Source organism: Pseudophryne corroboree, chromosome 6, assembly GCF_028390025.1.
Source record: "Pseudophryne corroboree isolate aPseCor3 chromosome 6, aPseCor3.hap2, whole genome shotgun sequence".
Classification (NCBI taxonomy): domain Eukaryota; kingdom Metazoa; phylum Chordata; class Amphibia; order Anura; family Myobatrachidae; genus Pseudophryne; species Pseudophryne corroboree.
Window position 1 is genome coordinate 380,283,867 of NC_086449.1, and position 18,978 is coordinate 380,302,844.

The window sequence follows — 18,978 nt, forward strand, 5'->3', positions numbered from 1 at the left end:
ATTTCATAATGAGTATAGCATATGGTATTGATCCCACCAGCTGGGTTAAAGTATTTGGGTATTTTAATAATAGATCACATCCTTTTTATATATATCTATTGATCTCCACTGTGGAGATTGCTGTAACCGCCGCAGTTGGGTGATGCCCCTCAGTGTATATGATGCAATCTCTTCTTACGAGAATTTGAATGTTTGCTGTGTCTCACTTTGCCTTAACGCTTTTTACAAGATATGTGTGCATCCGGGGAGTATTCATCCTTACCACTGAGTGTCCCTCTCTCACCGTTACCCTGGTCGTCACACTGCGCAAATTCCTCAGCCTCATCTTTTCTATCCTGTACTTTAATAATCCTTTTACCACCTGGCACTGGATTGGCACATTACTAGTTTTTGTGGGCACACTGCTGTACACTGAGGTGTGGAACAGTATCCAGGCTGCTTCCAGCAAGTACAGGAAGGAAACAAAGAAAGACTAGGTGTCATGTTGTGCAGAATGCTGCAGCCTACAGTGTGCAATACTGGGAGTGTTCCTTCTATAAGCTTATGTCATTGGAAGCCTCCTAACTGTTGTCTTTTTTCTATGTACAGGTTTGCTACTGTGAGAATAGGAAGATAATAGGTAGATAACAATGGACCCATTATGTCATTGTATCACTGCTCTTCGATTTCAATTCTAGGTGATTTTAATGACTGACTTGCATAGAAGTAGAAGAACCTGTAACCAGGCATCTTGGTGTGACTGGGGAGGGAGCGCGTACTGTAGACTGAGCCGTCTGAAAATTATTTGGTTAGTTTCAATGATGAAATGACTCCATATTTTATATTCTTTTATGTAGAGGGTACTTGGGGATGTTTGTGCAGTCACAGATTTACAGGCCAATGTTTTGACAAAGATACATGTTACAGTCTCATTTAGACTTTTTTTCTGTTGTCAGTATTGTTAGTTTCATAGTATTTACATAAACTGAGTTAAGTTGGTTACACACTATAAGATATATTGCCACCGATCAGAACAATATATCGTACACATTTTATCCAGTCGTCATTCATTGAATCGTCCCATTGGAAGTGCTGCCCATCCAATGGAACGATTCCACGTCTGCCGCGGTGTTACATGCAGCATGTAATGATACATTGCATGGTTGTACACAGGGCTACCATCGGAGGACTGCCGGGACTCCAGTCCCATGCCCTGACCATGAGGGGGCCCGCATAGCAGTGGTGTGGACTGGACTGCACCACAGGCTGCCATAGAGGGGCAGCGGTGCCAGCATTTTGAATTTGCAGGGCAGGTGTGGTCCCGACCCTGCCGCGGTTGTGCTTGGGGACACCACCTGGTGTTTTGTAACCTTGTCCTGGGAGTGGCTACCGGCGCCCAGAACGGTAAGTTTTGACAGTCTTGGGCCCCACGGTTTCTGAAAGCATCCCTGATTGTTCACCAGACCATTTACTGTGTATGGCATATGCGATGTATCATTGCATTGCATCACTGGATCGCAATGTCGCATGGTGTGTACCCAGCTTTAGAATACCTGTAATAAAGAGAAAGTATGAAACTACAAGATCATGGTTGACAGTTCTGTCCCAGGTGGTGCGTACAGTACACAGATCTACCGTCTTTTCTAGTCATGTAGAATGTGTACTCTTTCTTGAGGCACCATTGTTATGGCTTCTTATAGGGATTGGTCTGCACAGCAAGTGTACATATTTGCTGCACCAGGATTTACTTCTTTTATTTTCTGAATTTTTCTGGCCAGTATTAGTCCGTTCTCAGTAGTACTAATAAAATGCAACAGACTACCTGTGATAGCTGCTAAGAGCAAATGGGTCATGGGTAACTGTGCTCCGTCCCAGCGGCATGTCTGCAGTCCTCTTCACCAATAATGTATGGTCATTCTGTCATACCATAATTTGGATTCTTAACCTAGTTCTTTTATTTGGGAGGAGGAATAATGCTTTTTATGGGTGTTTTGCGCCTTCCAGTTTTTATTTGATGATTTTTATGTACACAAATACTAATACAATAGAAACATTTAAAATACACAACTGTGATGCATTATTAAAGTAGGTCCCATTGTCTGCTCACTGAAGATATTTTTAAATCTATACACTTTTAGTTTTTTGGGATTATTTTTTTTTAGTAGAAAAAAACGTAAGTGGAGGGGGTAGTAATGAAACGGAGATGGACAAGAATCTGTATTAGCCAGCATATAGCAAATAGCGTATTCTTATAGTAGTTATATACAGTACTTTTTCACATGTGTGCTGAATTGAAGTTTTCTATTTTTGTGTAATTCTGTGCATGCAGATGATAACACCTTGTATAAAAATGTCATTTAAAATGGTCTCCCAAATGTGTTGGGTATGGCTTACCGGCGCTGGGGATCCCGGCGGTCAGTATACCAACCGCGAGATCCTGCCAGCAGAATGCTGGTGGGGGAAGCAAGCACAACCAAGCCCTTTGCGGGCTCGGTGGCGAGTTGTGCTCGCAACAGGTGCTATTCCAATTCTGTGTGTCGTGGACACCCACGAGTGGGAATAGTCCCTGCTAGTCGGCATTTAGAGGCCTTTGCATAACTACATCCCTCTCAAACTACAGAAGCACAAAACCAAGCTGTCCGAACATTATTTAACTGGAAATCAAGCAAGAAAAATCCACCCTAGTAGATTGCTGTGGAAACTGACAGCGCAAGCAGTCTGTTGAGAGTTCTTATTACAGGGTATCATTCATCTCTGGAAATAGTTTTTCGAAAGGTTCAAATCTAGACCAAAAACTTACACTGTAAAACTCCTCTCTTCATCGGTTAAAGTTGCGTTTTCTGTCCAAGTAGAAGTTTGTAAACAAAGTAATAACGCCTTAAACTGTTTAACCAAACCCCTCCATCATTATAACAGATAGCCCTGTAAATGTAAGACAGATGGGGCAAATGTCAATTCTTCATTATGTTTCTTCCTCTTTAGGTCAAATGTTATGCTGTCTATATGCACTCTCTCTGCACATGTTACATCTGCCCCACCTGCACTGCACATGGTTTTGCCCATTACCTAACAAATTTGCTGCTGCGATCAGGTCTGAATTACGCCCACAATCAGCTTCATAATATAGAATGTATTAGCATGGAGATCTCCTTTTGTCCTGTCTTTGACCTTCAGGCTGTCCAGTGATCAGGTTTTCTCTAAGTGCAGATGATCTGAACATGGATAATTATTTTGCTGCCATGGAATAAGTACAGTTATACAGGGTTTTACAGTGGACAAGAATATTTTCTCTATGGTCTTCATGTTCATAAGCAGATATGATTTTATATGCGGTATTACACAAAATGACATACTTTTTGAATATCTACCTTAAATGGATAATACGGGGCTCCCTCATAGCTGCACACAAGTCCTTCTGCGGAGGGATCTTGTGATTTATTTATTTATTGTTTGCAATGTGAATGCTCCATAGCTGACCATATAGACTTTGCACAACTACAGTATACACAATTCATAGTCGTACGCATCTCAGCCACTTGTGGGTGTAACGGGGCGTTTGCATGTAGGCCAAGTGTTCTGTGGGCATGTAGGTGGAATTCAAGGCTACTGAGACTTAAGCACACACACAGATGCATCTGATTTTACTAGACACAGTATAGGGATAGTGCAAATGTACACTAAGGGGTATATTTACTAAAGTGCAGGTTTATAGAAGGTGAGATGTTGCCCATAGCAACCAATCAGATTCTAGCTATTGTCTTCTAGAAGGTGCTAGATAAATGGTTAGTACAATCTGCTAGGTTGCTATGGGCAACATCTCCACTTCTATAAACCCACACGTTAGTAAATATACCCCTAAGGGCCTGACTGCAAACCACACTCAATGTTAATGTTAACGCAGCTGAGCGATTATTTGCTGTTGCTTTTTATGGTGGAAGTTGCAGCACCAACTGGATGTTCTGCATTTATCCTGCTATTCGCTTCTCTCACTTTTACATCTATCCTAAATCTCCTCTGTTTTTAATCTCCCTACATCTCAGTGCTTTGTTTCCTTTGCACAAACAGAACAGTGCAGCTCGGGCAATATTTCCTCACAACTCTGAGGTCTCAGGTTTGATTCCCTCCAAGACCCTATCTGGGTGGGGTTTGTATGTTCTCTGTACTTCAGTTCTCCCCCCACAATCCACAAACATACTGGTAGGTTAACTGGAGTCTGACTGAAAACTAACCCCTGTGTTATGTGTATGTGTCAATAAATAATCTGTGCAGGGAAAATATAGGTGGGCCCAGTGTCTAAAGGCTGGTAGTGTACACACTAAGCCAGGCATGTCCAAACTGTGGCCCTCCAGCTGTTGACAAACTACACATCCCAGCATGCCCTGACACAACTTTAGCATTCTCTGACAGCAAAACTGTGTCAGGGCATGCTGGGATATGTAGTTTAACAACAGCTGGAGGGCCGCAGTTTGGACATGCCTGCACGAAGCGATTTGAGCCTAAAAAATAAACGATAACGACATACAGTAAATGTCGTTATCATTTCTTTTTAGGCTTATATCGTCCAGTGTGTATGGGGGTAATATTGGTGCACGATGAGTGATGCGCGCTCCCGCACATCGTTCAGTGATCACTAGTATTGATCTGACATGCAGCTCAACCCATCAATGTCAGGCTGAGCTGCATGTTCGGAAATGCGGGCGGTGACGTCACTGATCGTTATCGTTGAACGTTGCATCCTAGGATGTAGCAGCGGATACAGAAGCAGGGAAGCGGCAGTGCAATACCGTACAACTAATATGCTGATACAGCTATAGACATCTGGTGTAAATAGGGAACTGCTGCTACATTTGCAAAGTAGTTGTACGCTTCCCTGTGGCTGTGCAATGCCGTACAACTCTGAATCCGGTCCGATGACTGCGTAAACAGAAGCTAAAAGCCCAGTATGTCACATAATAAGGATTAATGAATGAAAGAAGCGAGTATATTGTCAAAACGTGAATGTCAGCATGTATTACAAGGGTCAGCACTTTCACATCTTAAATCATCCGTGTGTTTTGTCTACTACTCCAAAAACGAGTTACCCTTGTATTTAGCTTTGGGCACTAGTTACAAGCTATATCCATAACAATTGTATGGGAGGCGATCACCAGACCGACTATCGTGATCCCAGCAGTCACCATGCAGATGCCGGAATCCCGATAGGCGGTGAAATATCACCACCGGAATCCCGGCACCACAGCCTTTTCTCCCCCTATGGGTGTCCAGGACAACCATAAAGGAAGAATAGATCCTGTGGCGAGCCACCATGCCTGCAGCGTGGCGAGCCTGCGAGGGGCCTTCTAGTGCTCGCCCTGCTGCCGGCATACTGGTTGCCGGGATCCCGGCCGCTGGTAAATCATATGTATTCCCGATTGCATATGTACAAATTCAGTAAACTGCTTTAGGCTGACCATACACTTCAGTTTGCTGGTCTGCCTGATTATCCTGATCTGAACAATTATCGTCCAGTGTATGGTAGTGATCAATAATAGCCTGAAAAACGGTCTGGATTGTTCAGTTTGATCTGATCCACTTGACAGTCATTAAGCCAACTTTGGGCTGTGAATGGAGATTGCCCCAGCACTAAGTAGTGTATGAAAGCACTGATTATTGGGGGGATCCGGTCTGAAGATCGACACTGTTTAGGTCGACAGTCACTAGGTCGACAGGGTTTCTAGGTAGACATGTGCTAGGTCAAAAGGTCGACATGAGTTTTTCACTCTTTTTTTCTTTTTTTGAACTTTTTCATACTTAACCATCCATGTGGACTACGATTGGAACGGTAATGCCCGAAGATCGCGAGCCATGCGAGGGGACACAGTGCACTAATTCGGCTTCCTGGTCACTGTGCGCAGAAAACTGCACACACAAAAAAACTCATGTCGACCTTTTGACCTGTCGACCTAGAAACCCTGTCGACCTTCAAACCCTGTCGACCTAGTGACTGTCGACCTAGTCTTGATGATCCACATCCATTATTGGGCAGTCATCCCTGCCCCTCCCTCTGATCTGCTGCACTCTCCAGTTCTTCGTAATTATATAATATTTTTAAATGAAAAAAATAGCTTTTTCTGTTTGTTGTAGTCACTCCGTTACAAGAAAAGTGGTTCCTGTCATTTGTATTTGTGTGTGATCATTTTATTGTTATAACGTACATTCATCTTTTATGAGGTTTATGCAGGATGCAAAAACTTACAAATATGTATTCATATAATACAGGTTTACAGTAATTATTGTAATAGTTAGCCTATGTTTTAGACATAACTGATGCCTTACAACAGTGATTTCCATTATTTTTTGTTTTTGTGACACATCTGACAATACAAAGTTTAGAAATTGTAATAAAAGAAATTGTATTAAAAACTGAATTTTGAAGAAATGTGTATGTTTGGAAATCAAAATGCATTTCAGCTAATCTGTGTCATTTACAAATATAGTTTTCACGGTTAATACACATCTGGCTGGAATCATGACAAATGTGCCATTTTGTAACAAATGATATGTGTAATTTTACAGTTCTTCATGCATCAACGAGAGTAGCTTTTCTATTTGCAGTGTAATGTGAGTGGATTCTTTTACCAATCAGAGATGAGAAAACGGGACTGAATAGTAGTTGCAAAGAATATTATAACTAAAGATGAGCAACAGTGTAATGGTGCAAATAAAACTTTAATATGAACAAAGAGCACAGTTTAAAATACTTAAATCAATGAAAAGTATATTTTTATATGAGGTTGAGCTTACACTTACATCTTTTCTCCGAAATGGAAGTGTGTAACTATTTTTGCAATGTGTAAACTTGCTCTGTATGGGATATTTATAAATTTTAAATAAACTCTCTTATATGTGTAGACAATGTCCTATTTATTCTTTTGATATATGTTAAATATTTTTTTTCAACAAAGAGTAGGTGAATTGCTTAGTTTAATAAAACATTGAATATTTATACGCAACAGAATTTGCTGTGCTATATAAGAAACTGTTCATAAATAAAATATATCTGAAAAAATATCTATAGCGGCCCATACATCAAGTAAGTATCAGGGCAATTCCTTATACAATATGTTGGAAAATTATAGGGATCGATGTCCGCCAGTTGGTGTTACTGATCGCTGATTGGTGGATCGGCTTTGATAGAATGGGGAATCGGCCAATAGATGTATAAGCCCCATCAGTTTTGTCATCTGTAGGAAGTTCTTGTAGTGTCTGGATAGAAGACTGTTTGACATTAGCATAATTTTCTAACTTTAGTCTATTATTGCAATAAGGCAAGAGTTTATTCCAGTTGGTCCACTGATACTTTTTTTTTTTTTTAGAAATGAATGTATACTGCCAATTACGAAGATAATTATATATGTACTATATTTTACAGAAGCACATCATTTCATTGCAATATTTTAATAAAAAATAATCTTTCAGTGAACAGCATAAAAACATGTAATTTGTTTCATGTATCCCAAATATTACACTGTCTGGGAATTTTATTGGTACAGTATGTAGTTACAAGACCGGCATTCGGGATCCCAGCGGTCCGCATACCAATGCCGGGATCCCGAACACCAGAATGCCGATAGGGAGCCGAGGGCTATTCCCACTTGGGGGTGTCTGACATCCATAGAGTGGGATTAGTATCTGTGGCGAGCCCGCAAGGATCTTCGTTGCCCTCGCCCCTCTTTAGGAATTCTGGCGTTCGGGATCCCCGCGCCGGTATGCTGATGCCGAGATCCCAAACGCCAGTCTCGCATAACATAGGTTGGCTATCAATAGGCTTCTTTTTTTTTTTGGTTTTGAAACATCACATTGCTGGTGGTTTTTACCTAGAAGTCACCTGATTTGCTTTTTAGAAAATTGGAGCGTGGAAACAGTTGTGTGAATCATATGCTGTATAGGCCTAGTAAAATTGTATGGGAAACATCCAGCTTTACCCCCTATTCTGTAACAGAACAGTGCAACTCTGCATCAGGCCTCAGTTTCCAGCGTGGGGGCCAGCCAAACCATCAGGCTCATATTCCTACAAATGCCTAGCCCTATACTTGGTAACACTGGGTCCCTCCTGGTACCACTGGCTGGATGATACCAGGGAAATAGTAGTAATTATTAAAATTTTAACTTTATAACAGATCAAAAAAACCCTAGTACCCACGCTGAATATATCATACATGGTACCTATGCTGAATAAATAAATGTCATACTTAAAAATAAAATTGCCATCAAAATGTTTCTGTAGAGCAGTGGGCATAATAAGAAGTTACATACAATCTTCTGTGCGCTGGTCTCTGTTCCTGTGTACCTGCACCTGGATTGGTGCTGCTGCCAGCCTACCAGGGCTGCTCTGCTCGACCTATCCTATGGTTGGTAGTGACCTTCCTGACTAGTGCTTGCCACCTCCTGCCTATTGGGTCCTGTCGCCATTCCCCATTGTGGGACCTGTACTGTTCCACATGGTCCTGCTACAAGGGCTACAACATCATGCAGTACCTATTATGAACTGACATATCTGTTCTTCTGGGACTCAGTCTGCAGTTCCAGCTGAGTCCTACTTGAGACCTCGCATCACACACAGGACCAAACTTAGGCCTCAGTACCCCAAAAGGCCTTCTCACTGCTGACCTCCCTGTGGACTATTCCTTAGTTTGAAAGACCTGTGTCTTAATCCTATGGGATCTCCTTGTTGCCTCCTCTGAAGAAACCTGCAAGGACCCCTATAGCCTATTCCCATTGCCCACCTACCTGTGCACAGTTGGCCTTAGAGACCTATGGCCTACTCCTACACTACCCACCTGTCTATTACTGTGGCTTACTCCTATATGATCTGTGCAGTCTATATAACTTTGGCCTCTCCTGCTATGCCTGGGATGACTTCTACTCTACGCGTTTGGGCCATGAAACAGTATCTTTCACTTATGGAACATAACACCCCTCAGCCAGGATGCTTCTCCATGGACCTCCACATCTGCAACACTCTACTCTGTTCTATACATTTTAGCTCTTCTGTACATTTGATCTCTTCACCTATCTCCCCTCCCCCTTTACTCTTTACCTCCCTTCATCCCACCAGCCCATTCCATGCAATCTCCATGGTGTATATCCCCTGCCCAAGTAACTACTCGGTTACTGGCTTTTACACTGTTTATGGACTGCGGTCTAAGGTCGACATACATTGGGTCGACCATGTTTGGTCGACATGGAAAAAGGTCAACATGAGTTTTTCACAATTTTTTAATTTTTGACCTTTTTCATACTTAACGATCCACGTGGACTACAATTGGGAACGGTAACCTGTGTCGAGCGCAGCAAGGCACCTTGCCCGAAGCATGGCGAGCCATGCGAGGGGTCATGGTGCACTAATTGGGGTTCTCCGTGACTTTTCGACGAAAACGACACCAAAAAAAGAAAAACACCTCATGTCGACCTTTTCCATGTCTGCATTGCATATGTCGACCTAATGACCATGTTGACCTAGTGATCATGTCAACATAATGCATATCGACCAAACGTGGTCGACTCAATGTATGTCGCCCTAATGAGCCACACCCACTGTTGATAAGCACTCCATTTAAGAAACGGTTATACTGCATGATGTTTATTAGTGCATTGTCCATAAAAAAAGCATATAGCACCCTCGCCTTTTCCTGGCTGGGAATTAGTGAAGAACCTGTACTCGCTTTAAGGGGGTAATTCCAAGTTGATCGCAGCAGGATTTTTGTTAGCAATTGGGCAAAAACATGTGCACTGCAGGGGAGGCAGATATAACATGTGCAGAGAGAGTTAGATTTGGGTGTGGTGTGTTCAATCTGCAATCTAATTTGCAGTGTAAAAATAAAGCAGCCAGTATTTATCCTGCACAGAAATAAAATAACCCACCCAAATCTAACTCTTTCTGCACATGTTATATCTGCCTTCCCTGCAGTGCACATGGTTTTGCCCAATTGCTATCAAACATCCTGCTGCGATCAACTTGGAATTAGACCCTAAGTGTGAAGATTTACTTTAATTCATAAAGTGCAGCATATCTAAGACAGCCAAACAACAGCTACAGCTAGAACAAAAGGGTAAACTGTAAGATTACGCCTAGAGGCATACGTTTGCAATGAAGTGTAACAAAATGAAGATTTATACTTAAGACCTGGGAGAATTGAGGTTGTGTAGGTGTGGCAGAGTCCCCCCAAAAAAAGACTAGCAGGGCTGTAACACACGCGCCGGTCTTCCCCAGATGGCAAAAAGCCGGACAAACTGTCTGGCTTTTTGCCATCCGGCAGAGTCTTTCACACACAACGGCTTTGAGCTATGTATAATGCTGTGCACATCCGCAGCAGCAGACACGGCTTGGAAAAAAACCATGTTGTGTGTGAAAGCTTCCTTCCACACACGGTCCACTGCCTTCAAAGACGGCACGGCCCCGACCCAGCAGCCGGGCCGGGGCCGTGTTGTGTGAAAGGCCCCTACCCCTCACACTGTTAAATTACAATAGCGGCACAGGAAAAAGCCATCCGGCTTTTTCCCGACCGGCAAAAGCCGGCGTGTGTGTTTCAGCCGTAACTCTACTGCAATAAATTGCTTTGAATTGTGGGCAGTAAAGGAAAGGTAAAAAAAACAAAAACTCGTGTCCAAGGAAACCATTGTCACCAAGCCTGTATTTCATTTACAAGATAAATATTATGATAAACAAAATGCCCTTTCTGTGTTTAATAGCAATATACCGTGAGAGAGAAGGAATATTATGGTAGATAAGGATCTCAATGATGCAGACTTTATGGCCGTATTGCTGCAGACTACAATATTTGTTACAAAACACATTTATATCAATAGTGTTCTCTGAATGACATTAAAAAAAAAGGGGGGGGGGGGGGTGGTGTCTGTGTCCAGAAAGTAAAAAAAAATCCAGTTTCAAATATTAGGAGTAGAACCTGGGGCGGGCATAGGTTGCCACCGTAACCGCAGCGCGTTGCGCTCACCGCCCCTTCCCCCGCCGGCATTCTGCGGCCGGGATCCCGACGTCAGGATGCTGACCACTGGGATCCCGACTGCCGGTAAAACATACCCAACCAGTTTGATTTAAATATTTAAGAACCATGGCAGAAACTCAGGAACAAAGGTTTATATGAAAAACATCTGACATACGGCCTAATTCAGCATGGATCGCTATGCAGAGAAATTGCAAATCGAGCAATTATTGAACGACTGTGCGTGTATAGCATTCACACAAGGGGTAATAATGACAGAAAATGCGTACAGATCGTAATCGCAATGTAGCCAGGGGTGTCCAGGCGTTTTTGGGGAGGGTCTCTGACGTCAGTGTAGACAACTTCAAGGCCGTCTAAGTCGCAGATTAGTGGCAGCCTCAGGCCTACTTACATTTGCTCAGATGGCATAAAATCTTCGATGTTCTGGAAATTGCGTATGCATCTGCGTTTGAATAGCGATCTGCGATGCATTCGCAAACTTGTACGGAGTGTTTTTTCTTCCTGTCGGGGCAGCGCCTCTCTACTCAGACAACTGCAATTTCTCAGAATAACAATCCATGCTGAATTAGGCCCATAGTACAGTCCAAATAGACACTGCACATACAGTGGGGCAAAAAAGTATTTGGGCAGCCACCGATTGTGCAAGTTGACCCACTTAAAAAGATGAGAGAGGTGTGTAATTTCCATCATAGGTACACTTCAACTGTGAGAGACAGGATCTGGAAAAAAAAACCCAGGAAAGCACATTGTATGATTTTGAAACAATTTATTTGTATATTCTTGCGGAAAATAAATATTTGGACAATCAAAAAGTTCAACTCAATACTTTGTAATATAACCTCAGTTGGCAATTACAGAGGTCAAACGTTTCCTGTAGTTCTTGACCAGGTTTGCACACACTGTAGCAGGTACATATTTTGGCTCACTCTTCCTTGCAGATCTTCTCTAGATCTGTCATGTTTTGGGGCTGTCGCCGGGCAACACGGACTTTCAACTCCCTCCACAGATTTTCTATTGGGTTGAGGTCTGGAGACTGGCTAGGCCACTCCAGGACCTTGAAATGCTTCTTACGGAGCCACTCCTTATATGCCCGGGTGGTATGTTTGGGGTCATTGTCATACTGGAAGGCCCAGCCACGTTCCATCTTCAATGCTCTTACTGAGGGAAGGAGGTTTTTACCCAAAATCTCACGATACATGGCCCCATTCATCCTCTCCTTAATACGGATCAGTCGTCCTGTCCCCTTCGCAGAAAAGCAGCCCCAAAGCATGATGTTTCCACCCCCATGCTTCACAGTGGGTATGGTGTTCTTGGGATGCCATTCATTCTTCTCCCTTCAAACACGGCGAATGGAGTTTATACCATAAAGTTAGATTTTGCTCTCATCTGACCACATTACATTCTCCCAATCCTCCTCTGGATCATCCAGATGGTCACTGGCAAACTTTAGATGGGCCTGGACATGTGCTGGCTTAAGCAGGGGGACCTTTCGGGTGCTGCAGGATTTAAATCTATGACGACATAGTGTGTTACTAATGGTAACCTTTGTGACTGGTGCCAGCTCTCTTGAGGTAATTGACCAGGTCCCCCAGTGTAGTTCTGGGCTGATTCCTCACCGTTCTCAAGATCATTGATACCTCACGAGGTGAGATCTTGCATGGAGCCCCAGGTCAAGGGAGATTGTCAGTGATCTTGTATTTCTTCCATTTTTTAATAATTGCACCAACAGTTGATCTCTTCTCACCAAGCTGCTTGCCTATTGTGGAGTAGCTCATCCCAGCCTTGTGCAGCTCTACAATTTTGTCCCTGCTTTCCTTAGACAGCTCTCTGGCCTTGGCCATGGTGGAGAGGTAGCAGTCTGACTGTTTGAGGGTGTGGACAGGTGTCTTTTATACAGATAACTAGTTCAAACAGGTGCCATTAATACAGGTAACGAGTAGAGGATAGAAGAGCTTCTTAAAGAAGAAGTAACAGGTCTGTGAGAGCCAGAAATCTTGCTGCTTGGTAGGTGTCCAAATATTTATTTTCCAATATATACAAGAATATACAAGTAAATTGTTTAAAAATCATGCAATGTGATTTCCTGTTTTTTTTCTTTTTCAGATCCTGTCTCTCACAGTTGAAGTGTACCTATGATGGAAATTACAGACCTCTCTCATCTTTTTAAGTGGGTAAACTTGCACAATCGGTGGCTGTCCAAATACCTTTCTCTAACGTCCTAGTGGATGCTGGGACTCCGTCAGGACCATGGGGAATAGCGGGCTCCGCAGGAGACAGGGCACATCTAAATAAAGCTTTTAGGATCACATGGTGCGTACTGGCTCCTCCCCCTATGACCCTCCTCCAAGCCTCAGTTAGGTTTTTGTGCCCGTCCGAGAAGGGTGCAATCTAGGTGGCTCTCCTAAAGAGCTGCTTAGACAAAGTTTTTTTAGGTTTAAATCTCAGTGAATCCTGCTGGCAACAGGATCACTGCATCGAGGGACTTAGGGGAGAGATTTCCAACTCACCTGCGTGCAGGATGGATTGGAGTCTTAGGCTACTGGACACTTAGCTCCAGAGGGAGTCGGAACACAGGTCATCCTGGGGTTCGTCCCGGAGCCGCGCCGCCGACCCCCCTTACAGACGCTGAAGATCGGAGGTCCGGAAAGCAGGCGGCAGAAGACTCCTCAGTCTTCATGAAGGTAGCGCACAGCACTGCAGCTGTGCGCCATTGTTGCTACACGTCTCACTGATTCAGTCACGGAGGGTGCAGGGCGCTGCTGGGGGCGCCCTGGGCAGCAATATTAAATACCTTTAGTGGCGAAAAATACATCACATATAGCCATTAAGGCTATATGTATGTATTTAACCCAGGCCAGTTTTCTTAAAACCCGGGAGAAAAGCCCGCCGAAAAAGGGGCGGAGCTTATTCTCCTCAGCACTCAGCGCCATTTTCCTGCTCAGCTCCGCTGGTGAGGAAGGCTCCCAGGATTCTCCCCTGCACTGCACTACAGAAACAGGGTAACAAAGAGAAGGGGGGCATAATTTGGCGATATTGATATATTAAAAGCGCCTATATCAAAAACAACACCTTCTAGGGTTGTTTATATACATTTATAGCGCTTTTGGTGTGTGCTGGCAAACTCTCCCTCTGTCTCCCCAAAGGGCTAAGAGGGTCCTGTCTTCGATTAGAGCATTCCCTGTGTGGCTGCTGTGTGTCGGTACGTGTGTGTCGACATGTATGAGGACGATGTTGGTGTGGAGGCAGAGCAATTGCCGGTAATGGTGATGTCACCCCCTAGGGAGTCGACACCGGAATGGATGGCTTTAGTTATGGAATTACGTGATAATGTTAGCACATTACAAAAGTCAGCTGACGAAATGAGACGGCCGGAAAACCAGTTAGTACCGGCTCAGGCGTCTCAGACACCGTCAGGGGCTGTAAAACGTCCCTTACCTCAGTCAGTCGACACGGGTACCGACACAGATGAATCTAGTGTCGACGGTGAAGAAACAAACGTATTTTCCAATAGGGCCACACGTTATATGATCACGGCAATGAAGGAGGCTTTGCAGATCTCTGATACTGCTGGTACCTCAAAAAGGGGTATTATGTGGGGGGTGAAAAAACTACCTGTAGCTTTTCCAGAATCAGAGGAATTGAATGACGTGTGTGATGAAGCGTGGGTTAACCCAGATAGAAAACTGCTAATTTCCAAGAAGTTATTGGCATTATACCCTTTCCCACCAGAGGTTAGGGCGCGCTGGGAAACACCCCCTAGGGTGGATAAGGCGCTCACACGTTTATCAAAGCAAGTGGCGTTGCCGTCTCCTGATACGGCCGCCCTCAAGGATCCAGCAGATAGGAGGCTGGAAACTACACTGAAGAGTATATACACACATACTGGTGTTATACTGCGACCGGCAATAGCCTCAGCCTGGATGTGCAGTGCTGGGGTAGTGTGGTTGGATTCCCTGACTGAAAATATTGATACCCTGGATAGGGACAGTATTTTATTGACTCTAGAGCAATTAAAGGATGCGTTTCTTTATATGCGAGATGCTCAGAGGGATATTTGTACTCTAGCATCAAGGGTAAGCGCGATGTCCATATCTGCCAGAAGAAGTTTATGGACGCGACAGTGGTCAGGTGATGCGGATTCCAAAAGGCATATGGAAGTATTGCCATATAAAGGAGAGGAATTATTTGGGGTCGGTCTTTCGGACCTGGTGGCCACGGCAACTGCCGGCAAATCCACTTTTTTACCTCAGACCCCCTCCCAACAGAAAAAGACACCGTCTTTTCAGCCGCAGTCCTTTCGCTCCTATAAAAACAAGCGACCAAAAGGACAGTCTTATCTGCCGCGAAGCAGAGGAAAGGGTAAGAGAGGGCAGCAAGCAGCCCCTGCCCAGGACCAGAAGCCCGCCCCGGGTTCTACAAAGCCATCAGCATGACGCTGGGGCTTTACAAGCGGACTCAGGAGCGGTGTGGGGTCGACTCAAGATTTTCAGCAATCAGTGGGCTCGCTCACAAGTGGACCCGTGGATCCTGCAGATAATATCTCAGGGTTACATGTTGGAGTTCGAAAGGTCTCCCCCTCGCCGGTTCCTAAAGTCTGCTTTACCAACGTCTCCCTCAGAAAGGACGTCGGTATTGGAAGCCATTCACAAGCTGTATTCTCAGCAGGTGATAGTCAAGGTACCCCTCCTACAACAGGGAAAGGGGTATTATTCCACACTATTTGTGGTACCGAAGCCAGACGGTTCGGTAAGACCTATTCTAAACCTGAAATCCTTGAACCTGTACATACAAAAATTCAAGTTCAAGATGGAGTCACTCAGAGCAGTGATAGCGAATCTGGAGGAAGGGGACTTCATGGTGTCCCTGGACATAAAAGATGCTTATCTGCATGTCCCAATTTACCCCTCACACCAAGGGTATCTCAGGTTCGTGATACAAGACTGTCATTATCAGTTTCAAACGCTGCCGTTTGGTTTGTCCACGGCTCCTCGGGTCTTTACCAAGGTAATGACCGAAATGATGGTTCTTCTACGAAGAAAAGGCGTATTAATTATCCCTTACTTGGACGATCTCCTGATAAGGGCAAAGTCCAGAGAACAGCTGGAAGTCGGTGTAGCACTAACCCAGGTAGTGCTTCAGCAACACGGGTGGATTCTGAATCTTCCAAAATCTCAATTGACCCCGACAACACGTCTGCTGTTCCTGGGAATGATTCTGGACACGGTTCAGAAAAAGGTGTTTCTCCCGGAGGAGAAAGCAAGGGAGTTATCCGAACTTGTCAGGAACCTCCTAAAACCAGGAACTGTGTCAGTACATCAATGCACAAGAGTCCTGGGAAAGATGGTGGCTTCTTACGAAGCAATTCCATTTGGCAGATTCCATGCACGAACATTTCAGTGGGGTCTGCTGGACAAATGGTCCGGATCGCATCTGCACATGCATCAGCGGATAACACTGTCACCAAGAACAAGGTTGTCTCTCCTGTGGTGGTTGCAGAGTGCCCATCTGTTAGAGGGCCGCAGATTCGGCATACAGGACTGGGTCCTGGTGACTACGGATGCCAGCCTACGAGGCTGGGGAGCAGTCACACAGGGAAGGAACTTCCAGGGCGTGTGGTCAAACCTGGAGACGTCCCTTCACATAAATATACTGGAGCTAAGAGCGATCTACAATGCTCTAAGCCTGGCAAAACCGCTGCTTCAGGGTCAGCCGGTGTTGATCCAGTCGGACAACATCACGGCAGTCGCCCACGTAAACCGACAAGGCGGCACGAGAAGCAGAAGAGCAATGACAGAAGCGACAAGGATTCTGCGCTGGGCGGAAAATCATGTCATAGCACTGTCAGCAGTGTTCATCCCGGGAGTGGACAACTGGGAAGCAGATTTCCTCAGCAGACACGACCTTCACCCGGGAGAGTGGGGACTCCATCCAGAAGTCTTCCACATGATTGTGAACCGTTGGGAAAAACCAAAGGTGGACATGATGGCGTCTCGCCTCAACAAAAAATTGGACAGATATTGCGCCAGGTCAAAAGACCCTCAGGCAATAGCTGTGGACGCTCTGGTAACACCGTGGGTGTACCAGTCAGTGTATGTGTTCCCTCCTCTGCCTCTCATACCAAAGGTACTGAGAATTATACGGAAAAGGGGAGTAAGAACAATACTAGTGGCTCCGGACTGGCCAAGAAGAACTTGGTATCCGGAACTTCAAGAGATGCTCACGGAGGATCCGTGGCCTCTACCTCTAAGAAGGGATCTGCTTCAGCAGGGACCTTGTATGTTCCAAGACTTACCGCGTCTGCGTTTGACGGCATGGCGGTTGAACGCCGGATTCTAAAAGAAAAGGGCATTCCAGAGGAAGTTATTCCTACCTTGATGAAGGCTAGGAAGGAAGTGACTGTACAACATTATCACCGCATTTGGCGAAAATATGTTGCGTGGTGTGAGGCCAAAAAGGCCCCAACGGAAGAATTTCAATTGGGTCGATTCTTACATTTCCTGCAAGCAGGATTGTCTATGGGCCTAAAATTAGGGTCCATTAAAGTTCAAATTTCGGCCTTATCAATCTTCTTCCAGAAGGAATTGGCGTCAGTTCCTGAAGTACAAACTTTTGTCAAAGGTGTACTACATATACAACCCCCAATGGTGCCTCCAGTGGCACCGTGGGATTTGAACGTAGTTTTGAATTTTCTCAAATCTCATTGGTTTGAGCCTCTAAAATCGGTAGATTTAAAATACCTTACATGGAAGGTAACCATGTTATTGGCCCTGGCTTCAGCCAGGAGAGTTTCAGAGTTGGCGGCTTTATCGTACAAAAGCCCATATCTGATTTTCCATTCGGACAGGGCAGAACTGCGGACACGTCCTCATTTTCTCCCTAAGGTGGTTTCGGCTTTTCACTTGAACCAGCCTATTGTGGTGCCTGCGGCTACTAGCGACTTGGAGGACTCCAAGTTACTGGACGTTGTCAGAGCATTAAAAATATATATTTCAAGGACAGCTGAAGTCAGAAAATCTGACTCGTTGTTTATATTGTATGCACCCAACAAGATGGGTGCTCCTGCGTCTAAACAGACGATTGCACGTTGGATCTGTAGCACAATCCAATTTGCACATTCTGTGGCAGGCCTGCCACAGCCTAAATCTGTAAAGGCCCACTCCACAAGGAAAGTGGGCTCATCTTGGGCGGCTGCCCGAGGGGTCTCGGCATTACAACTTTGCCGAGCAGCTACGTGGTCAGGGGAGAACACGTTTGTAAAATTTTACAAATTTGATACTCTGGCTAAGGAGGACCTGGAGTTCTCTCATTCGGTGCTGCAGAGTCATCCGCACTCTCCCGCCCGTTTGGGAGCTTTGGTATAATCCCCATGGTCCTGACGGAGTCCCAGCATCCACTAGGACGTTAGAGAAAATAAGAATTTACTTACCGATAATTCTATTTCTCATAGTCCGTAGTGGATGCTGGGCGCCCATCCCAAGTGCGGATTGTCTGCAATGTTTGTACATAGTTATTGTTACAAAAATCGGGTTATTACTATTGTTGTGAGCCATCTTTTCAGAGGCTACTTCATTTGTTGTTATCATACTGTTAACTGGGTTCAGATCACAAGTTGTACGGTGTGATTGGTGTGGCTGGTATGAGTCTTACCCGGGATTCAAGATCCTTCCTTATTGTGTACGCTCGTCCGGGCACAGTACCTAACTGAGGCTTGGAGGAGGGTCATAGGGGGAGGAGCCAGTACGCACCATGTGATCCTAAAAGCTTTATTTAGATGTGCCCTGTCTCCTGCGGAGCCCGCTATTCCCCATGGTCCTGACGGAGTCCCAGCATCCACTACGGACTATGAGAAATAGAATTATCGGTAAGTAAATTCTTATTTTTTGCCCCACTGTACAATTGTGGATTTTTTTTTTTTTTTTTAGTCTTTTTTTTTCAGGTAGTGGGTTAGGAGTGAATTGTCTCTGTGTCTAAAGGTGGGTACACACTGGCCGAAACA

General features: G+C 44.6%; 1 protein-coding gene across 1 annotated transcript in view; it reads left to right on the forward strand.

Annotated features, from left to right (window-relative positions):
• Positions 1-4,357, forward strand: part of SLC35B4 (solute carrier family 35 member B4) — a 49,963-nt gene extending 45,606 nt beyond the window's left edge. Inside the window, exon 10 of the mRNA XM_063926756.1 lies at positions 230-4,357. Coding sequence (XP_063782826.1) covers positions 230-476 — 247 coding nt within the window. The 3' untranslated portion in view covers positions 477-4,357. The remainder of the gene's footprint in view (positions 1-229) is intronic.
• The last annotated feature ends 14,621 nt before the right edge of the window (positions 4,358-18,978 follow it).